Raw genomic sequence first — 22,975 nt, forward strand, 5'->3', positions numbered from 1 at the left:
CTCTCCTTCCCTCTCTGTCTCTTTCATTCTCTCAGTCTCTCTGTGTATCTCCTTTCTTCTCTGTCTCTCTCCTTCCCTCTCTCTCTCTGTCTCTCCTTCACTCAGTCTTTCTTTTTCCACATCTCCCCTTTCACTGCCCCTCTCTTATTCCTGTCATTTTTCAGTGTCTCCTTCCCTCTCCATGTCTAGCCTTTATTTTCCTTCCCTCTTTTTTTGTCTCTTTCTCTCCTCTTGCCATTTCTCTCCTTCCCCTACCATCTCTCTACTCTGTGTTGGCCCAGAGCTCTCTATATGAATATATCCGTATTCTCAGTTCCATTACTTTCCTTTATACAGCAAACAATTTATCACATTCCAACAATACGTTTATCTCCAGCCCTTTGGCCTTGCCTGAAAAATAACAAATGGAGTTTCTATGTGGCTGCGCTCCTGAGATCTGCAACAACGTTTGTTTTCACAGCATGTCCCTGGGAAGGAGCTGAGCAGTGGAATAATTGACCTGTCAGGGTTCAGCCGTGACTTTTTCTCTTCACACCAGCAGTGGGGGAAATGAGAAAACAGTTTCACAGCCAAAGCCAAGTTACTTTTTCTCAATGCGTCCCCATTTGAGTGCAGTCACCAATGCTCTTCTGACAGTATTACATATTACATGGATTTTACAGCACAGAAACAGGCCATCCAGCCAAACTGGTCCATGACGGTGTTTCTGCCCCACACAAGCCTCCTCCCACTCTACTTCATCTCATCCCATCAGCATAACCTTCTATTCTTTTTTCCCTCGTGTGTTTATCCAGCTTCCCCTGAAACACATCTATTCTATTCACCTCAACTACTCCTTGTGGTAGCAAGTTCCACATTCTCACCAGTCTCTGGATAAAGAAGTTTCTCCTGAGTTCCCTATTGGATTTATTAGTGATTATCTTATATTTGTGGTCCCTAGTTCTGGGCTTCCCACAAGTGGAACCATTTTCTCTACGTCTACCTTACCGAACCCCTTCAGAATATTGACCCAACCTCTATCTGGTTACCTCTCAGCTGCTTTTCTAGAGAAAAGAGCCTCGGCTTGTTCAATCATTCCTGATAATTATAACCTCTCAGTTCTCGTCCCTGTTATTGTTTTTGCACCTTCTCCAGTATCTCTATATCCTTTCCATTATATTGAGACCAGAACTGCACACAGTACTCCAAGTGTGGTCTTACTAAGATTCTATACGAGTTTATCGTAACAGAGTGTTACAGACTGTGGCGGTCCCAAGTTCAGTCCCTCACCTGTGGTGTACTCATCAAGAGGGAGAATTCAGAGCAATTTTAAAATTAGGTTGTGGCCATATACCCGCAACATCGGGAAGCACTTCTTCACACAAAGACAAGTGGAAATCTAGAACTCTTTTCCCCAGAAAGCTGTGAAGATTGGGAGACAATTGGAGCTTTTAAGGTTGGGATTGTTAGATTTTTGTGAGATGAGGTTATCAAGGGATAGAGAGTAAAAGCAAGTAAATGGAGTGGTGTACAGATCAGTCATAATCTAATAAATTGACAGAATAGGCTTGAGGGGTTCAGTGTCCACCTCCTTTTCCTATATTCCTCTGTCAAGGAGAGGGAGTGCTGTTGGACTTTTTGCTTCCAATCCACAAGGGCCACTGAGAACAACTTTGGTTAGATAAGGATGTCAAGGGTTATGGGTCAACAGTGGCTAAAGGGAGTTGAGGCACAGATCAGCCATGATCTAATAGATTGATGGAACATGCTGAAGAGATGAATGGTCTGCTGCTGTTCCAAAGTTTCCTGTGTACCCCAAACGATGTCAACATTCCTAAGCTAGGGAGATGGGGAAAAGAATCATCTCTGGCGCTCGCTGATCTACATTGGCTCCCGGTCTGGCAATACCTCAATTTTAATATGCGCAGCCTTGTTTTCAATCCCTCCACACCTCACTCCTCCCTATCTCTGTAACCTCCTCCAGCCTGACAAACCACTGTGAAATCCACACTCCTCCACTTCTGGCCATTTGCACATTTTCAAATTTAATCGCTCCACCATTGGCGGCCATGCCTTCAGTTGCCTGGACCCTAAGCTCTGGAATTCCCTTCTTAAACCTCTCTGCCTCTCTACCTCTCTTTCCTCCTTTAAGACGCACCTTAGAACCTACCCCTTTGACTAAGCTTTTGGTCATCTGTCCTAATATCTCCTTTTGTGGCTCAGTCTCAGTTGATTTTGATAATGGTCCTGTGAAGCACCTTGGGATATTTTACTATGTTAAAGGAGTTATATAAATGCAATAATTGTTGTCATTATTATGATTAATTACTGTCCAGTTTTTGGGTGATGGAGGACTAGGATCATCCTCGTATCTCCGTGTGATGTTATGGTAGGTCAATACTCACTGCCTAGCCTCATACATGAGGAACAGCTACTTGGTTGAGGCAGCAGAAGGAACCCAGTGCTTGTGAAATATCCACCCTAAAACTGTTAGATTATGAGGATGTGACCTTGAGTATAGAAGATTAGCGGGTGTGATCTGATTGAGGTGTTTAAGATGAATAAAGAATTTGACAAGGTAGATAGAGAGACTGTCTCCTTCTCGCTCCGTCTCCCGCCTTTCTTTACCTTTCCTCTTTTTTTGTCTCTTTCTCTCCTTTTGCCATTTCTCTCCTCCCCTGCCATCCCCTCACCATCTCTCCTCTCTCTGTTGGAGGGGTGGAGGCTTAACCAGCCATTCAGGGGTGACGTCAGGAAGCACTTCTTCATACAAAGGGTAGTGGAAATCTGGAACTGTCAAAAAGCAGTTGAGGCTGAGGTGTCAATTGAAAATGTCAAAACTGAGATTGATTACATTTTTGTTAGGTAAGGGTATTAAGGGAATTGAAACTAAGTCAGGTGGAAGATGGCAGCATAGTGGTAATGCCACTGAACTAGTAATCCAGAGGCCCAGGCTAATGCTCTGGGGACATGGGTTCAAATCCCACCATGGCAACTGGTGGAATTTAAATACAATTAATTCATGAAAAGTTCAATTAATTAATAATAAAAAATCTGGAATTGAAAGCCAGTCTCAGTAATGGTGCCGTGAAACTATCATCTGGTTCACTAATGTCCTTTCGGGAAGGAAGTCTGCTGTCCTTACCTGGTCTGGTATACATGTGACTCCAGACCCACAGTAATGTGGTTGACTGTGAAATGGTCTCGCAAGCCACTCGGTTCAAGGGCAATTAAAGATGAGCAACAAATGCTGGCCTTTCAGTTTCCCATGAAAGAGTTCAAAAAAAGGTGGTGGTGAGATGACAACTAACTTGGGTTTCCAAAGTCCGTCGCATGGAGGAAAAAATGGAAGGTTGAGGGAGTTGGAGGGGAGAAATGACTTAGAGCAGGAGACAGTTTAACCCAGTGCAGAAGCAGGGAAGTGGAAGAGTGTGTAGAGCAGGCGATTGGGAGGGAATGATGATGCCAGGATTCCGAAGAAGGGTCACTGACCCGAAACGTTAACTCTGCTTCTCTTTCCACAGATGCTGCCAGACCTGCTGAGTGATTCCAGCATTTCTTGTTTTTGTTCCAAATTTTTACCTAGTAACACTAGAGAGACAGCAGTGCTTTAAGTGTTTTCATCACTGTCAACATTAATAGATGAAATATTGAAGTATTATGCCCATTGATTTTCCTTTGTTCAGGGCAGTGAATGCACACCTTGACAACTAATCCAAGTGGCTATTCCTCATGCCCATTGCGATAGGCCTAGTCCATAACATGGTTTGCTACTTTTGTCCCCTACTCTTTCGAAAATGATAAAGGTTGACATCTGTTGTCGGACAAAAGAACAGGAGGAGGCCAGACAGCCCTTTGAGCCTGCTCTGTCATTCAATAAGATCATGGCTGATCTGATTGTAACCTCAACTCCACATTCCTGCCGACCCCCAATAACCTTTCACCCCCTTGCTTATCAAGAATCTATCTACCTCTGCCTTAAAAATATTCAAAGACTCTGCTTCCACCGTCTTTTGAGGAAGAGAGTTCCAAAGACTCACGACCCTCTGAGTGAAAAGATTTCTCCTCATCTCTGTCTTAAAGGGGCGACCCCTTATTTTTAAACTGTGACCCTTAGCTCCATCTACCCAGCTTGGTTTCATTTCTCTTAATATCTTTTGCTTAACAACAATCTATCATTCTCAATTTTGAAATTTTCCATTGACCCCCAGCCTCAACAGCTTTTCGGGGGGGAGAGTTCCAGATTTACACTCCCCTTTTGTGTGAAGAAGTGTTTCCTGACATCACCCCTGAATGGCCTGGCTCTGATTTTAAGGTTACGCCCCCTTGTTCCAGACTCCCCCCACCAATAGTTTCTCTTTATCAACTCTATCAAAGCCATTCATCACCTTAAACTCCTCGATTAGAACACCCCTTAATCTTCAATACTCAAGGGAATACAAGCCTAGTTTGTGCAACCCCTCCTCATAATTTAACCCTTTTGGTCCTGGTATCATTCTGCGAACCTGTGTTGCACTCCTTCCGAGGTCAGAATATCCTTCCTGTGGTGCAGTGCTCAGAACTGAACGCAGTTATTCCAGATGTGATCTACCCAGAGTTTTGGATAACGGAAGCAGAACTAACATTTTTACTCCAGCTCCCTTGCGATAAAGGCAAATATCCCTTTAGCCTTTTAAATTATTTTTCAGACTTGCCCACTAGCTTTTAGTGATTCCTATACTTGGATCCCGAAATCTCTCTGCTCCTCCACAGCAACTAACTGTTGACCATTTAGAGAATATTCTGATCTATTTTCCTTAGGTCCAAAGTGGATGACTTCACACTTTCCCATGTTGAACTGCACCTGCTATGGTTTCCCCTGCTCACTTAATCTATCGGTGTCCCTTTGCAACGGTCTCTTCCCATCTACAATATATACTGTGCCAACTAACTTGTTGGGTCCACATTTAATTTTAAAACAAAAAAGCGAAAGTATAGTTGTTAATAAGTACAACAAATGGTGCCAAACGCAAAAAGAATGAACACTCAATTACTGCGTAATCAAGTCATTTCAGTTCTCCCCCTCCCCCATCACAAAATACGAATGACCCTGTTTAACACTCTTGAAGTGCGGTCTGCCAGTAATCAATCCAGTCTTTTATTGATGCTCTCTACACAATCCCATTAAGAGTACTTTACAGCTTTCACTTTACAGTGCATGGAATGAAACCTGTACCGAATGTTATTGCTCATTAGGACATTAAGCACTGTTGCTGCAATTTAACCCTCTATCTCCCCCTCCTGCCCCCCAAACCTTCCTCTGCACCTCCCATTAAGACATCCTCATGCCTACTGAATGCACATGGGCAAATTGATCAGCAAACTATCACAGGAACCGAGTGAAGGAACTCAACGTCCTTGCTTTTTCCTAATAAAATCTCGGGATTTACGATTGCTCGTTCTCAGCCAGCGAGGATGTGGAGGTCATGGTGAAGGAGGCTGGACAGCATCAGAAATGGATCCTGCAAAAAAAATGGAGCTAATCATCACTTGGATGAATAATAGAGAATTTTCTATCATGCTGGGAATGAGATGACACTGGCACAGGGCGGGGATCCCGGCTGGGAGCATAAAGTCATCCCTCTGAGCAAAGTGCTTTTTTATTTTACCTCTTCCTCCCTCTCCACCCCTACACATTACCCCACCCCCACCCACAGATTTCTCCGAATTCTCTTACCCCTCCATGCTCTTGAAAGATGTTGCTTCTTCCTGCGTGGTTTCCTAGCCATTGGCTATGTGTCAATACCTCTCCCATTCTTCATCTGCAAGTGGGTGTTAGGGAGACTCTTAGACCACTGGGTGGCTCCTACTTTTAGTCTGTCCTAAGTTCAGCTCACCCTGTGCTGTCCTTACCGACATTGGCACCCAGTCCAGCAATGCCTCAATTTTAAAATTTAGATTTAGATTTAGATTTAGAGATACAGCACTGAAACAGGCCCTTCGGCCCACCGAGTCTGTGCCGACTATTAACCAACCATTTATACTAATCCTACACTAATCCCATATTCCTACCACATCCGTCCCTATATTCCCCTACCACCTACCTATACTAGGGGCAATTTATAATGGCCAATTTACCTACCAACCTGCAAGTCTTTTGGTTGTGGGAGGAAACCGGAGCACCCGGCGGAAACCCACGCAGACACAGGGAGAACTTGCAAACTCCACACAGGCAGTACCCAGAACTGAACCCGGGTCACTGGAGCTGTGAGGCTGCGGTGCTAACCACTGCGCCACTGTGCCGCCTATCGTCCTGTTCAAATCCCTCTATGGCTTCACCCCTCCCTATCTCTGTAACCACCATCAGCCCTACAAACCTCCGAGATCTCTGTGCTCCTCCAATTCTGCTCTCCTTTGCATCTCTGATTTTCATTGCTCGACCACTGAAGAACATGCCTTCAGCTGCCTAGACTTTAAGCTCTGGAATTCCCTCGGTAAACCTCTCTACCCCTCTCTCCTTGTTTAAGATATTCCTTAAAACCTACTTCTTTGACTGAGCTTTTGGTTACCCGACATAATATCTTCTTATGTGAACAGTGTTAAATTCTGTTTGATATCCGCTCCTGGGAAATTTTACTATGTTAAGGATGAGACTTTTAAAATGGAGGCCTTGCCAGACCAGAAGCCAGTGTTGGTCAGTGAGCACAGGCGTGATGGGTTAGCAGGATTTGGTGTGAGTTGGGACATGGGACAGCAGAGTTTTGGATGAGCTGAAGTGTATGAAGGGTCCAGGTTGGAAGGCTGGCCTGGAAAGTATCGGAATAGTTGAGTCTGGAGGTGGTGAAAGCATAGCTTTAGCAGCAGATAAGCTGAGGCAGCCTTCAAAGCATGTAACATGTGAAATGATGTTTAAATACGAGGGAGCTATTTGTGAAATGGCCATTTCTATCAGTTATTTATGAGGAGGTGGTGGGGGGGGGTGGAGGGGTGCAAATCTGGGGTTCGCATATCTCTCTGCTTAAACAGAATGTACGAGCTGCGAGTTGTATTAATGGCTTCCTTCCGCTTGTGCTATCTATTCCCATGCAGCTCCGAGTGCTCCACCACAGTCTGTGACTGTCCTCATGGTTGGGAACCACAACAGCACCAGCATCAGTGTCTCCTGGGACCCTCCACCTGCTGAGCAGCAGAATGGCATCATCCAGGAGTACAAGGTAAGCTACTGTCCTCAGGGAGCGGGCCAGCACTGGGGGAGCAGGGGTGGGAGGGGCAGTGGGCCACAGGTCAGTCTCCGAATGCAACCCAGGGCTCTTGGAGACTCGGTCAGGTGTCTTAGTTCAGGTGGTACATTGAAGATACAATGTTCCTCACACCTTACTACGTTAAGTTTCGCTCTGTAACTCCACTGAAGACTGGAGTGTAAATATCCTCAACTCTCCAACCTTGCCTCCAACACACATTCTTCACATGTGAGATTAGGTGGAGAGTGATGGCAAGGTATCCACCTATGGAGGGCTTCACAGCCAACCCATCTCCACCTCCCAATGTTCAAAGCACAGACACTAGGGAGTAATTAAAGGGGGAACCAGGCTATCCCCTCCAACCCACTTCTTCCCTAATCATGGTGGCATGAAGTGAATGGTCACACCCCAGTGCCTGTTCTAGCTGACACCAACCAAGTGAGCACAGATTGGGGAGTAAACCGGATGTATGTGATTCTTGAAGTGCACCTATCTGCACTGAGGCATGTATAGGTATAGTGTGAAGGTGTGACGTAATATACAGTGGGTAGGTGTGATGTTCAAAGTGGAATCTACCCACCAATGTGGAAAATTGCCCAGTTATGTTCACAAAAAGCAGGATAAATCATATCCGACCAATTACCGCCTTATCAGCCTACTTTGAGTCACCAGCAAAGTGATGGAAGGTGTCGTCGACAATGCTATCAAGTGGCACTTAGTCAGAAATAACCTGCTCATCGACACTCAGTTTGGATTCCGCCAGGGCCTGACCTCATTATAGCCTTGGTCCAAACATGGACAAAGGAGCTGAATTCCAGATATGAGGTGAGAGTGACTGCCCTTGACATCAAGACAGTATTTGACCCGAGTATGGCATCAAGGAGCCCGAGCAAAACTGGAGCCAATGGGAATCGGGGGAACCGCTCTACTGGTTGGAGTCATACCTAGCACAAAGGAAGATAGTTGTGGTTGTTGGAAGTCAATCATCTTAGCTCCAGGACATCAATGCAGGGGTTCCTCAGGGCAGTGTCCTTGGCCCAACCATCTTCAGCTGCTTCATCAATGACCTTCCCTCCATCATAAGGTCAGAAATGGAGATCCTCACTGATGATTGCACTATGTTCACTACCATTCGTGACTCCTCAGATACTGAAGCAGTCCGTGTCCATATGCAGCAAGACCTGGATAACATTAAGGCTTGGGCTGATAAGTGACAAGTAACAGTCACTCCACACAAATGCCAGGCAATGGCCATCTCCAATAAGAGAGAATCTAACCATCTCCACTTGACATGCAATGGTATGACCATCGCTGAATCCCCCACTATCAACATCCTGGGAGTTGCCATTGGCTAGAAACTTAACTGGTCCAGCCACATAAATACAGTGGCTACAAGGGCAGGACAGAGATTGGGAATTCTGACTCTTCAAAGCCTGTCCACTATCCTCAAGACACAAGTCAGGAGTGTGATGGAATACTCTCCACTGCCTGGATGGATGGAGCTCCAACAACACTCAAGAAGCTCGACATCATCCAGGACGAAGCAGCCCGCTTGATTGGCACCCCATCTACAAATATTCACTCCCTCCACCACCGACGCACAGTGTGTACCATCTGCAAGATGCACTGCAGCAACTCACCAAGGCTCCTTAGACAGCACCTTCCAAATCCACAACTTCTACCACCTAGAGGGACAAGAGCAGCAGATGCATGGGAACGCCACCACATGCAAGTTCCCCTCCAAGCCACACACCATCCTGACTTGGAACTATATCGCCGTTCCTTCACTGTTGCTGAGTCAAAATCATAGAACTCCTTCCCTAACAGCACTGAGAGTGTTCAAGAAGGGGGCTCAACACCACCTTCTCAAGAGGAATTAGGGATGGGCAACTAATGCTGGCCTTGCCAGCGACACTCATATCTCATGAATGAATTTAAAATATTGTACAGATTGTGTAGATGTGATGGTTTACAGTGTACTGCATTGTTTCAGCTATCGCACAGTTGTCTATTTCAGTCGCATTTTGTAGGATTCAGACTAATGCACCATATCTCGTTCTCTAAGGGAGCCAGTGTTGATCACTCCATTAATCAGCAGCAGTCTTTGAGATCCATGTAATGGCTAATTAAGCAAAACCTCAGCTTTTCTTGCCCACAAGATGCTGAACAAACTGTTTTTCTTTGAGTTTGTTGTTTGTCACTATTTTATTGTGCTTATCTGAGGAAAGTTAGTGCTGGGGAATGGAGTGCTCTTTTCAAATGACCCGGGGCAGGTGTAGCATGGGTTAGATACAGAGTACAGTTCCCTCTACACTGTCCCATCAACCACTCCCAGGGCGGGTACAGCACGGGGTTAGATACAGAATAAAGCTCTTTCTACACTGTCCCCATCAAACACTCCCAGGACAGGGACAGCACAGGGTTAGATACAGAGTACAGTTCCCTCTACACTGTCCCATCAACCACTCCCAGGGCGGGTACAGCACGGGGTTAGATACAGAATAATGCTCTTTCTACACTGTCCCCATCAAACACTCCCAGGACAGGTACAGCACGGGGTTAGATACAGATTAAAGCTCCCTTTACACTGTCGCATTAATGTGCCTTAATGCAAACTCCACAATGCATGATGAACAGAGTGGCATTTTTTTCCTGTCTCATCCTTTACCTCGTTGAATGAAAATTCAGAGAGCTTTCGGAGTTGTAGAGCAGTTGAACCTGACCCGGTCTGCAATCAAATGGCACACAGATAAGAAACCAGTGTCTAACCCACTGTGCCAATGATTTGTTTTTAATTAAACAACAAATTGGGGATTAATTAGGACTGTCAAAGACCATCAGTGCAACTCCAATGAACACAATGAGGTAGCAATGGGCCTTCATTGTATCCGTTCTCTGGCAGGATACAGGGGCAATAAGGGGCAATTTTGAGTACAAATTCCTGCACTCAAAAATGCATCCTTGTTACAGAAGCCGCCACATGGGCAAAGGTGAATTTTCGGGCATCCCGACTGGTCGACTATAACAGGCATTCGGACTGTTGCATATGCAACTGAGGTGACCCAGTGCCTGCTGTAGGTTCCATTGGCTGGTGATCAGCAGCCCCAGTGAAGTGTATTATCAAAGCAACAACAGTCATTAATCATTGCCCTGGAACCAGGATAAACTGGAGAGCTCGCTCTCATCACCCGCACCCCACTCCATACCCGCCCACTGAGTCAACAGTCACATCAACTTTCCAACCGATCTTTCTACAAGAACAATTACCCATAACAACAGCAAAGCGTGTCTGTGAAGATTGCCTCTTTCGGGTAAACATGTGTTTCAATGTGTGTGTGGATGAGTGGAGCAAATGTTTATTTAAACCCGTCTGATGCTGTATTATGAGTCACCACAATATAATGCACATTGCACGATTGATTTAGGGAGTTGGACTTGACTTCCCAGCATTTGTCACCACTTGTTTTTCCTCTCTGTTTTTTTAACCTCTATGATGGGCAGCCGTTACCAGCTGTTGGGAGGACCGTCTTTTTAAACTGTGTCCTTCTGATGTGGGTGTCACTGGCAGGGCCACTGTTTAATGTCTATCTCTGGTTGCCCAAGGTTTAATTGCTAGGCCCACATTAGAGGGAAGTTAAGAATCAATCATGATGATGTGGGACTGGAGTCACGTGTATGCAAGACTTGGTAAGGACAGCAAGTTTCCTTCTCTAAAGGGAAGTTATGATGTACCTTTATAAAACACAGGTTCAGCCTCAACTGGAGTATTTTGTCCGATTCTGCACCACACTTTAGGAAGGATGTGAAGGCATTAAGAGAGGTTGCAGAAAAGATTTACGTGAATGCTTCCAGGGATGAGGGGTTTCAGTTATGTGGATAGATTGGAGAAGCTGGGGTTATTCTCTGTAGAGAAGTGAAGGTTGAGAGGAGATTTGATAGAGATGTTCAAAATCATGAGGGGTCTGACCAGAGTAGATAGAGAAAAACTGTTCACATTGGTGGAAGGGTCGAGAACCAGAGGACAGTGATTTAAGGTGATTGGCAAAAGAACCAAAGGCGACATGAGGAAAACCCTATAGTGGCATTCAAAAGGGAATTGGATAAGAATGTGAAGTGAAAAGATTTGCAGGGGTATGGGGAAAAGGCCAGGGAGTGAGGTCAGCTTAGTTGCTCTTGCAGAGAGCTGGCATGGACTCGATGGGCCGAACGGCCTCTTTCTGTGCTGTAACATTTCTATGAATGAACCAATTAGGATTTTATGACAATCTGACAGATGCAGGGTCACTTTTACTGATACCAGCTTTTTATTTCCAGATTTTCTTTTTAAAATGAATTCAAATTCTCAAACTGGTCTTGTTCTCTAGACCAAACTGGAACTGAGTTACTAGTCCAAGCCTCTGGATTACCAGTCCAGTAGCATAATCGCTAGTTAAGCAATGGGTTAGTTACGTCCCATTGTCTTATCTCATCCTTGTTTCATACAGTGATGTTGTGACACCTAGCAACCAGAGGAACTCATTGCATTGATTTCTCTTGTGACCTTCCACTCTTTCCTTTCCCTCCTGTGCTTACTGACAGATCTGGTGCCTGGGCAATGCCACCCGGTTTCACATCAACAAAACGGTGGATGCTGCCATTCGATCGGTGGTGATTGGTGGCCTGCTCCCCGGTGTCCAGTACCGAGTGCAGGTGGCTGCGAGCACAGGTGCCGGGGTCGGTGTGAAGAGTGAGCCTCAGCTCATCATCATTGGTAAGTTCCATTCTGACCAGCCATTCCTCCACCTAGGCTACAGTACACATCTTTCGCCTTTCGTTGTGAACTCCATAAACTGGAGCTCATCCAAAACTCTTGCTGCCCGTATCCTAACTCGCACCAAGGCCCGTTCACCCATCATCCTTGCTCACCTACGTTGGCTCCTGCCCCAGCAATGCCTCAATTTTAAAATTCGAACTCTTGTTTTCAAGTTCCTCCATGGTCTCGCTCCTGACTATCACTGTAAAATCCTCCAGCCCTGCAAACCTCCAAGATATCCGTAATCCTCCAGTTACGATCGTAAGACATAGGAGCTGGAGTAGACCATACGGCCCGTCGAGCCTGCTCCGCCTTTCAATATGATCACAGCTGATCTTCTGCCTCAACTCCACATTCCCACCTGCTTCCCATATACCTTGATTCCCTGAGAGACCAAAAATCTGTCTATCAAGTCTCACCTCTTGCGTATTCCAGAATTTAATTGCTGCACGTTTAGCAGCTGCCGGCTGCTGGAATAGTATTTGCAGCCCATGGCTTTGGTGGTTCCCCCCAACCATTATATCATACATATATAATATATTGTATGGATTGTGGAATCCCATAACACCTTTCTACTGCAAAGCCCTGTATATGCTTGTCAGACTCTCAATGAGCCTACGTATTTTTCCACTCCTTCACATCCTTCTCCAAGAGTGTGAAAATAAAAAAACAACAGCAATCCCTTTGGTTTCTTCCCTCCAAATGTTGTTCCCCAGGGTCATGGAGTTAAATGCCACACCAGACTCCTTGTTGTGATAAACAAGATAATATGTTGGCAGACAGACCGTTTTTTCCGTCATACCCGTATGTCACTGAAATGCCCGGGTATAAATGGTTACATTGAAATAGTTGTTTTTTAAATTCCCAACTGAAAATGTTTGTAAAACGAGAGGAGATGTTCTTTCCGCAGGGAGTCGCGGTGACGACATCTTCATGACTGGGCCCAGGAGCAACAACAGCATCACAGAGCAGATTACGGATGTAGTGAAGCAGCCAGCCTTTATCGCAGGGATTGGGGGAGCATGCTGGGTTATTCTGATGGGCTTCAGCATCTGGCTGTACTGGCGGAGGAAGAAGAGGAAGGGGCTCAGCAACTACGCAGGTGAGCGGAGGGGGAGGAGCACAGACACATGGGGAAACGCCAATCTCCGGGGCCTGGGGAAAGCTTGGTCATTTTTATGAGGAACACAATTCAGGAACGCAAACACGGCTGAGAGCGAAAGCAAGCAGCCAGGCTACATACTCTGGCGAGTCTGGGGGGTCATTGCTGCCTTCATTGGCCGCGCGGTTTTTATCACATTGATTTCCACAGGATGAAAATTGCCTGGGTCCTGTAAAGGATGGGTGAACGACAGCATCACGTTACCATGGAGGTGAAAGTGAACACTCCTTCCCTCATTCATGAGTAAGCAAGCCAACCCATCTCGTAACTCTGTGCTTGCACTAACCAGTCAGGTTGCAAATGTGCAAATTTACTGCCTTTTGAAAGCAGGCCTCCAACTCCCATCTGATTTTACACAATACAAGCAGAGTCTTCCTTAATCCTTACAGAGGTGCAGGAATAGGAGAAGACATTGCCAGACTGTGCCAGCAAAAGGAACATCATTCCATATCAGTGGGTGCTATGTTAAACTACCTATATCTCAGGATAGAAGATCATTGAGTTCCTGTTGATGTTGTTGTACAGTTTGATCCCCAACCTGTGTTGAGTTAACAGCTGGGTCATTCTATTGTGGTGCTTCATTTGGTTTGAGGAACCCTAGGCTAGTGAGTCAGTGGGGGAAGGGAAATCAGCCATGGTTGCAGATCTTGATCCCTGTCAGGCTGCAAAGTGCTGAGTATGGTCATCGTTCACGGACAGGATCAGACAGCTAACTGTGGCGGAGAGGCTGCCAAGCTCTTGACTCACACTTGGGGTGGTCCCTGGTGGAGGTTCTGGTGGGTGGGGGAAATGGGTGGTGGGGAGTAGTGGAAGTTTGGGCTGGACAAAGATTTTTCAGGGCGGGTGGAAGTTCTGAGGACTGCTGCCAGATGTTATGGAATTGTGGCCCACCAGAAGTGAGTGTCTTTAGCAGAGAAGGTGCAGAATAAGGAGAGAAAGTTGGCAAAGGAAATTAGGAGAGAATAATTTCACATTGTGCTTCCTGGCGTCTCTGCGTTGTGGTTTTTTTTTGTTCATTCATGTGAGCATCACCGGCACAGCCAGCATTTATTGCCCATCCCTAATTGCCCTTGAGAAGGTGGTGGTGATGCCTTCTTAAACCGCTGCAGTCGATGTGGGGTAGGTACACCCACAGTGTTGTTAGGAAGGGAGTTCCAGGATTTTGACCCAGCGACAGTGAAGTAACGGCGATATAGTTCCAAGTCAGGATGGTGTGTGACTTGGAGGGGAACTTGCAGGTGGTGGTGTTCCCATGCATCTGCTGCCCTTGTTCTTCCAGGTGGAAGAGGTCGCAGGTTTGGAACGTGCTGTCGAAGGAGCCTTGGTGCGTTGCTGCAGTGCGTTTTATAGATGGTACACATCGCTGCCACTGTGCTTCGGTGGTGAAGGGAGTGAATGTTTGTAGATGGGGTGCCAATCAAGCGGGGCTGCTTTGTCCTGGATGATGTTGAACTTCTTGAATGTTGTTGGAGCTGCACCCATCCAGGCAAGTGGCGAGTTTTCCATCACAGACCTGACTTGTGCCTTGTAGATTGTGGACAGGCTTTGAGGCCTGTTGTCTGCATGTTGGGGTGTTTGATGCCTGTTGTTTCTCTGTGTTTGGGTGCTTGATATGCACTGTAGGCTGAGACAGCACTCGGAGTTTCAAGGCGTAGAGTTGTACTTACTTTTGAACGCACGTGCTGTAATTTTTCCTGCTACAGTCAATGTCTATCTTTGTTTGTCCGTCTCTGCTTGTCTGTCTCTTGTCTGTCTCTGTCTATCTGCCTCTGCTGAATTGGAATTTTATGTTGACTTTGGAATTTAAAAAGTGATGATACTGAAAAGGAATCTCTCAGTCACTGCATGTAGTACTCAGTGTGGGATCCATTCATATAGATGTTGAGTCCCTGTTTTGGTCTGTGGCCTGTCTTCTTTGAGGTATTGCCAGAATGGGAGACCCACCAGACTCGTTAGCTGAGTTTATTGTACAGTCCTTATTCCTGCTTTCTCTTTCTCTGAACTAACCCTTCGCTAGCACTTTGTAAACTGCAGACTCCTCACTGGCACCTCTGATTGGTTTGTTTGTTTTCTTTTTTATGTGACTTACTAATGATTGGATAGCTGCTGGAAGCCAGTCACCAATGACGACGTGCCTGCAGAAGATAGTGCCTGGCGATTGGTTGCTTCTTTTCTTTTTGTTTGTGACTCACGATCTTTTTCTGTCTTTTTGTTCTTTATTGCAGTCCAGTCTTTCACCTTCACCCCGGCAGGTACTGTCCGTTTGTCCGTCTCTTGCATGCCGTCGTAATGGAATGAGATAACAAGCGGCTTGTGTTCCCCGCATGCTCCCCGTTACCTTCACCTTCCGCACTCCTCCCCTCACCCTGCGAGGGGAGAGGTGGGGAGGGGCCTCACCAGTCAGGGCAGGATGGGGAGAAGAAGGACCACATTGTTATATCACCCAGCGAGCCTTCTCTCCGTGCACATCAATGTTTCCTTTTGCCCCTGAAGTCTAGCTTTACGTTTGGGAGTCAGTTTTTGAAACGTTGTGCCCCTGCCACACAAAGCGATGGCACCTGCCTTCGTTTGTGGGGGAGAGGTAAGGCAGACCAGAGCCCGCTTTCTAGTGGTGAGATGGGAATGGAAGGGGGTAATGAGTGGCTGGGTGTCTTGTCAATCGAGACCAAAGCAAGAGGACAAATGCATAGCCACAGCAAGGCTGTGGAAAGCAAAACCATTCTGGTCAGCTACTTTGTAAGCACATTATTGATGGGCCCTTGAAGTGTAACTCCCGAAGTATCAGTGACTGACATCATTGGAAGAGCTGGAGGCCATTCAGCCCCTCAAGCCTGTTCTATCTGCCATTCAATCGGATCATTGCTGATCTGCCCCTCAACTCCATTAACTCACTTTTGCTCCATATCTGCTCATGGCCTTTGCCTGACTAGAATCTACCCATCTCAGTCTTGAAAGCTCCAAATGACTCCTGGCACATTTTGGGGGCGAGAGTTCCATATTTTCACTCCACTTTGTTTGAAATAATGCTTCCTGATTTCTATATAGCCTCCTAAACCATCAGGTTTAAAGTACTATAGACTATCTTTGCCCTGGTCTGTTTATTCTATTTACGTTCCTTTGCTCTGTCGCTCTGTTCTCCTGCCTTCTTGCTGGTAGGTTGGGCTGTACAAATCTCATTCGCCTTCCAGTAACTCACCCAAGTTTTAGCTGTGTGATTTTGAACAGCGAGTGGTGACAGTGGAGGACTCAGCACCAACCCCACGCTGCCCGGGCAGGATGTCCCATGCACACATCTCCGCGCTTCCCAGCAAAGGAGGTCAGTGGGCCTGGCCAAATCTTATAGCTTCCTGAGCTTGGCTAACTCAGCAATGACCAGGGTGAAGCCCGTTTCCACCTGACTCAGATGCTGATTCAGCAGCGTCTAAGTCTGTTGTTAAAATAGTTCGATGGCAGCCATCGACATTCCTCCTAATCGGGGGAGTGGAGATCTCTCTCTGCACGGTGTGCAATGTTGGTCAGATTGTGTGTGCAATGTGTCTGCTGCTCTGCAGGGAGGAGTCGGGCTGTGAGACCTGGTTCTCTTACTCAGGTAGGATTGAGGCAGTGCTGCACTGTCAGAGCAGATAAATCCGATGGGAAATTCAGGAGAAACTTCTTTACCCAGAGCATGGTGAGAATGTGGAACTCACTACTGCATGGAGTAGTTGAGGTGAATAGATGTATTTAAGGGGAAGCTGGATAAGCACATGAGGGAGATAGGAATAGAGGCATCTGCTGTTAGGGTGAGATGAAGTAGGGTAGGAGTGTGAAAGATAAACACTGGCATCGACAAGTTGGGACGAATGGCCTGTTGTGTGCTGTAAAATCCATGTAATAGGTGCTGTCTTTCAGGTGAGATGTCAAACCGAGGTCCCGGCTGCATTCTCAGGTGTATCCCAGGGGCAGGAAAATTCTATCATCATTTTGGTCGAATCCAGAACATGGGAGTAAAATTAGAGATAGACCTTTCAGAAGTGAAATTCGCAATCACTTATTTCACACATAGGGTCATAAAAATCTGGAACTCTCTCCTGACTCTGAAAGGCTGTGAATACAGGAGTTCAATCGTAGTTTTGAAAACTAAGCTTGATAGATTTTTTTTGTTGGATAAGAATGTCAAAGGATATCAAGCAGTGGCTCCTAAATGGAGTTAAGGACATGACCATGAATGGCAGAGCAGGCTTGAGGGGCTGAATGGCCTCCTCCTATTCTTATGTTCACAAGGATTAACACAACATAGCTTCAGAAAACTCAGTGAGCCTGTTCAAATGCCAGCACGTGCATGCGAAATCTTTTCCTAAACTAAATGTAAATCATTCACAGGCTCCTGTGAAGATCTGATGTATTTATTTCTGCTACCTCCCTTATCTCTCTGAGGCGAACGCTCAATAAATGAATCCACAGTTCTGATTTATCCGACAGATAATCTGGCCAGGACACGACAATAAGTCCGGGTATTTCTCTAGTTTCTCCGAATGGCGAGAATCAACGTTTATAATAAAAGAAACTTTGCTTTTAAGAGGTAGCTGCATTCTGTACTTTATACCCATCAGCGAATTTTTGCTCCAAGGCAATGAACAGCAGCCACTTAGTAGACGGAACCTTTGGGATATGAATAGGAGTTGGCAGTAGCCTTAATCAGAAGGCGGTGAGACAGCAGCTTGTTTTAAATTATTGTCAGAATGAATTTACGTCCCAGCTAAGGATGAGACAATCACTGCATCCCCTCCTCTATCAAAACAGAATTTAAATCAATGACATCTTCAAACAAGAATCACTTCTTTTCTCAGTGTTTCTGTCCCCTCACAGTCTACTTTCCAATCTAACCTGCACTGTACCTGTCCTGGGAATGTTTGATGGGGACAGTGTAGAGGGAACTTTACTCTGTATCTAACCCCCGTTTTTTTTCATGTCGAGGGGGCCTTTATTTCTCAGGCCCCCTTTATATACTTATTTAAAAAAATAACTTTATTAAAATCAAATAAACAAAAAACTCAAATTAAAATGCCATTCTCAGCGTCGACAATGCACTCCAGTCCCCGGTCGCGGAGGCCTCCAGCGTACCGGCGGACACCGCATGCTCCTTCTCCAGGGACACCCGGGCGCGAACGTAACCGCGGAAGAGGGGCAGGCAGTCGAGGAGGACGGACCCCCCGACGGCCCGCAGCCTGGACCTGTGAATTGCCACCTTGGCCAGGCCCAGGAGCAGACCGACAAGGAGATCCTCCTTCCAGCCCACGCCCCTCCTCAATGGGTGCCCAAAGATCAGGAGCGTGGGACTGAAGTTCAGCCAGAACTTGAGGAGCAGCCCCTTCAAATACTCAAACAGGGGCTGCAACCTCGCACACTCCATATATACAGGGAACACGGACTCGTCCAGGCCGCAGAAAGTACAGGTGGCCTGGGAGTCCGTGAACCTACTTAAAAGTCTATTGCACGGGACTGCCCTGTGCAACACCCTCCATCGGGTCCCCGATGTAAAGGGGAGAACTCCCGCGTAGAGAGACGTCCATCGGGGTTTCCCCTCACCGCCAGATGGAACCATGGACCGCCAGGGCGTGTCCGGCCGGCTGACGAGGGCGAGGAAGTGGAGAGTGTGCAGGAGCAGCCCGTACAGGAAACCGCTCCGCGCCGATTGGAATGGCACGGAGGGCATTTCCTAGAGGCGGCTCGGGTTGTGCGGGACCGGCTCCCGAGGACGGGTTCAGGGCCTGGGTCCGATGAGCAGTTCCAGCTGAGCGGGGGTCAGCTCAGCCGGGAGCGTTCCGCTCTCCCGAGCCCCCTCGCCACCCGCAGTGAGGGGCGTCCCGGGGGCTTCGGCTACTCCTCCGCCCGCCGGTCCGTCCCCGGAGTCGGCCGCCCGGACAGCCGAGGCACTCACCTCCGCTGGCGGGGGAGCGCCCTGACTGGAGGCAACCATGTTCCAGACTTGGAATAGATCCCGGTAAAAGACAGGGAACTCCCTCAGAGAGGCGCGGCTAACGGTCTCCGCCGGGAGCTGAGTGTCATCTTGAAGGCAGTGACACTGGTGGAAAAAATACGTCGCCAGCAGACACCATCTGGGAGGATACTCGACATACAGGTATCTCTGCAGGGTCCGAAGGCGGAGAGTCGCAGCCTCGGTGCGGACACACACCAGCGACTGGCCGCCCTCCTCGATCGGGAGACTCAGGACCGCGGCAGAGACCCAGTGTTTCATCTTGCCCCAGAAGAAATCGACGAGTTTCTTCTGAATCTTGGTGGCAAATGCAGGGGGCGAGGCCAAAGTGACCAACCAGTACCACAGCATCGAGGCCACCAGTTGGTTTATGACCAGCGCTCGGTCCCTGTAGGAAAGCACTCGGAGCAGTCCCGTCCAGCGCCCCAGTCGAGCGGTGACTTTCGCCTCCAACTCCTGCCAGTTTGCCGGACAGGCTTCCTCGGCAGGGCTAAGGTGGACTCCCAGATAGAGGAGGTGCGTGGTGCTCCACGCAAATGGTGTCATCTCTTCCGGCAGGGAGTCCACCTGCCATTGACCCACCAGGAGACCGGAACATTTCTCCCAATTGATCCTCGCGGAGGACGCGGCAGAAAAGGTCTGCTGGCAGTCGCGCATCCTCCGCAAGTCAACGGGATCTGTGACCGCGAGGAGCACGTCGTCGGCGTAAGCCGAGAGGACGACCCGCATGGCCAGCTCACGCAGAGCCAATCCTGTCAACCTCCTGCGAAGCAGGCACATGGCCGGACATGGGGCATCCCTGACGCACTCCTCTCCCAAAGCGAAGGGGCGCCGTCAAGGACACGTTAACTTTGACTAGACACTCTGCGGTGGCATACAAAAGTCGGACCCGGGTCATGAAATACAGCCCGAGTCCGAAAGCACGGCGAGTCCCGAAAAGGTATTCGTGATCCACCCTGTCGAACGCCTTCTCCTGATCGAGGGAGAGAAAGGCGACCGACTGACCAGTCCTCTGGGAAAGATGGATCAGGTCCCGGACCAGGTGGATGTTGTCCTGGATGGACAGGCCCGGGACCATGTAGGATTGGTCGGGGTGGATCATGTGGGCCAGCACGGAGCCCAGGCGGGTAGACATAGCCCGGGCAAAGATCTTATAATCCGTGCTGAGGAGGGAGACCGGTCGCCAGTTTTTAAGCAGGCGGAGATCGCCCCTGTTCGGCAGCAGGACAATGACTGCCCTGCGCCACAAGAGGGGCATCTCCCCGGTCACCAGGCTTTCCCCCAGGAATGCCCTGAGGAACTCCACGGTCAACCCATCCAGCCCTGGGGATTTGCCCCTCGAGAGCTGGTGGAGGGCGCCAGTCAGCTCCGCCAACGGGAGCGGAGCCTCCAATCCTTCGGCGCCCTCCGGGCTGATTTGCGGCAGGTCCTCCCACAAAACTCTGCGCGCGTCCTCATTGGACGGATCTGGAGAGAACAACGCACTGTAATAAGTACGGACCAGGAAGCCCATTCCCTCCGGATCCGTGATGGAGGATCCGTCGTCGGCATGGGGATGAGAGGAGACTCGGTGCTGGTCTTCTTAGTCTTGAAAAAGTGCAACAGTTCCACAGCTGCCTCCACTCTACAGTCACCACTTGCAGTTACTCCACTTAGTTGTCTCCTCTCCAGTTACTCCACTCAGCTGTCTCCTCTCCAGTTGCAGCAACACAGGTGCAGCTGCTCCCCCTGATTGCAGGCAGGAAGTGCTTCCCAAATTGCCCAGCCAATCCCAGTGCTGTACCTGTCCTGGGAGTGTTTCATGGGGACAGTGTAGAGGGAGCTTTATTCTGTATCTAACCTGTTTTTTTTTCTGGGCTTTCATAACAAAACAAGGAAGTCAGTTTGACAGATCAGTCTCTATCTTATCTTATTTTATTGCTTCTGATTTGGGATGAAATTGGAAACTTCATTCAGAGACAGTACAAAAGATACTGGAGTAGGGATTAAGCAAAATTAAAATTGAGGCAGTTTACAAGAAATGTTAATCTGTACCTGTCCTGGGAGTGTTTGATGGGGACAGTGTGGAGGGAGCTTTACTCTGCATCTAACCCATTTTTTTTCTTTTTTTAAAATTATGAGCATAGCTCAGAGTTGTATTCTCTTGAGCACAGAAACTTTACTCCATATGTAACCCGTGCTGTACCTGTCCTGGGAGTGACAATTGTTGAGTCAAATGGAATGTGTTACTTTGCCCACTACAGAAAACCCTCACCTTAATAAGTACAAGATAAACCCAAATAAAAACTCCTTTTTTTTATATTTCTTTTTCTTGGCCTGAAGCATGTTTCTCCAAATAACATCTACCTTTTAAAGAGATTTACAGTGTTGAGAATCTTGAGGTTAGAATAAATGTTTCAAGTAAACAGGCTTGTGCAGTGTTATTAAACACCAACCCAGTTATTATCGCAGTCCCTCTCCTTTGTCAGTTCTTTCTCTTGATATTAGATGTCATATAGGATAATAAATCCAATAGGGAATTCAGGAGAAACTTCTTTATCCAGAGGATGGTGGGAACTTGCTACCAAAGGGAATAGTTGAGGTGAATAGTATAGAATGGCTTTAAGGGGAAATGAGATAAGCACACGAGGGAGAAAGGAATAGAAGGATATATTGATGGAGTGAGATGAAGAGGGGTGGGAGGAGGCTCATGAGGAGCATAAACACCAGCATGGAGCAGTTGGGCCGAATGGCCTGTTTCTGTGCTGCCTGGTCGTAGCCTCAATACTGCCTATTCGTAACAGAAATCTGGGGGAGCCAATTTAGGATCACCCCAGTCCAAATCATCCTCAAAATAACTTTTACTTCAATTATTAAACATTTATTGAGCTTTTTTTTTCTGAAATAAAATGTTGAGAACATTTACAGGGATATAATTTAAAAAGAACTTCAGGCAGTCAAGGGACATAAAATACGAAAATGACCTTTTTATCTCTTGTTAATGTTTTGTATTTGTAAAGCACCAAAGGTCCTAGGCCTAGCTCAGCATTCTAAAGCCTGGGCCTGAATTAGCACTCCAAACCCTAATTTTGCTGTGTCTGCAAAGGCGACGAATAGCTCCCTCTTCTGATATGAGCCTTGTTTTAGTGTTGGCACAGTGACATTACACTGAAGTCACCATTAGACATGCCCATATATTGCACCTTGACAGGCCAGACTGACTCACTAAAATAAAGAAAAAATATGATGGTCTTAAACTAAAAAAAGACTTGCATTTATACAATGCCCTTCAGGACCACAGGACGTCCCAAAGAGCTTCACAGCCAATGAAATAGTTTTGTTGTGTAATCACTGTTGTAATGTCGGAAACCCGGCAGCCAGTTTGAGCACAGCAAGCTCCCACAAACAGCAATGTGATAATGAGCAGATGATTTGTACTTTTGTGATGTTGGTTGAGGGATAAATACTGGCCAGAACACGGCGACGAACCCCCCAACTCTTCTTCCAGTGGCGCCATGGGATCTTTAAAGTTCACCAGAGAGAGCAGATGAGGTTTAACATCTCAAGAAAGCCGGCATCTCTGACAGTGTAGCACTTCCTCAGTAATGCACTGGAGTGTCAACCGGGACTTTGTGCTCAAGTCTCTGGAAGAAGACTCCAGACTTTATGCGTCTGCTTGGCTCAGTTAGTAGCCCTCCTACATCTCGGTCAAAGGAATGTCGATTTGAGTCCCACCCTAGTGAGTTGAGAGCATTCCCAGACTGCCAGTCCACTGCAGCACCGAGGAAGTGCTGCACTATTGGAGGTGCCGTCCTTTCAATGAGCTGAAATTTTGTCTACTTGTTGAGGTGGGTTCTAAAACCCAA

General features: G+C 47.3%; 1 protein-coding gene across 7 annotated transcripts in view; it reads left to right on the forward strand.

Annotated features, from left to right (window-relative positions):
* robo2 (roundabout, axon guidance receptor, homolog 2 (Drosophila)) overlaps window positions 1–22,975 on the forward strand; it is a 644,486-nt gene that overhangs the window by 550,275 nt on the left and 71,236 nt on the right. For all 7 annotated transcript variants that reach the window (XM_068041290.1, XM_068041296.1, XM_068041294.1 and 4 more), the window contains exons 16-18: window positions 7,048–7,172; window positions 11,778–11,949; window positions 12,902–13,093. In XM_068041290.1, the coding sequence (XP_067897391.1) occupies window positions 7,048–7,172; window positions 11,778–11,949; window positions 12,902–13,093 (489 nt within the window). The remainder of the gene's footprint in view (window positions 1–7,047; window positions 7,173–11,777; window positions 11,950–12,901; window positions 13,094–22,975) is intronic.

The sequence above is a fragment of the Heterodontus francisci genome, chromosome 10, assembly GCF_036365525.1.
Source record: "Heterodontus francisci isolate sHetFra1 chromosome 10, sHetFra1.hap1, whole genome shotgun sequence".
NCBI classification, from domain to species: Eukaryota; Metazoa; Chordata; class Chondrichthyes; order Heterodontiformes; family Heterodontidae; genus Heterodontus; species Heterodontus francisci.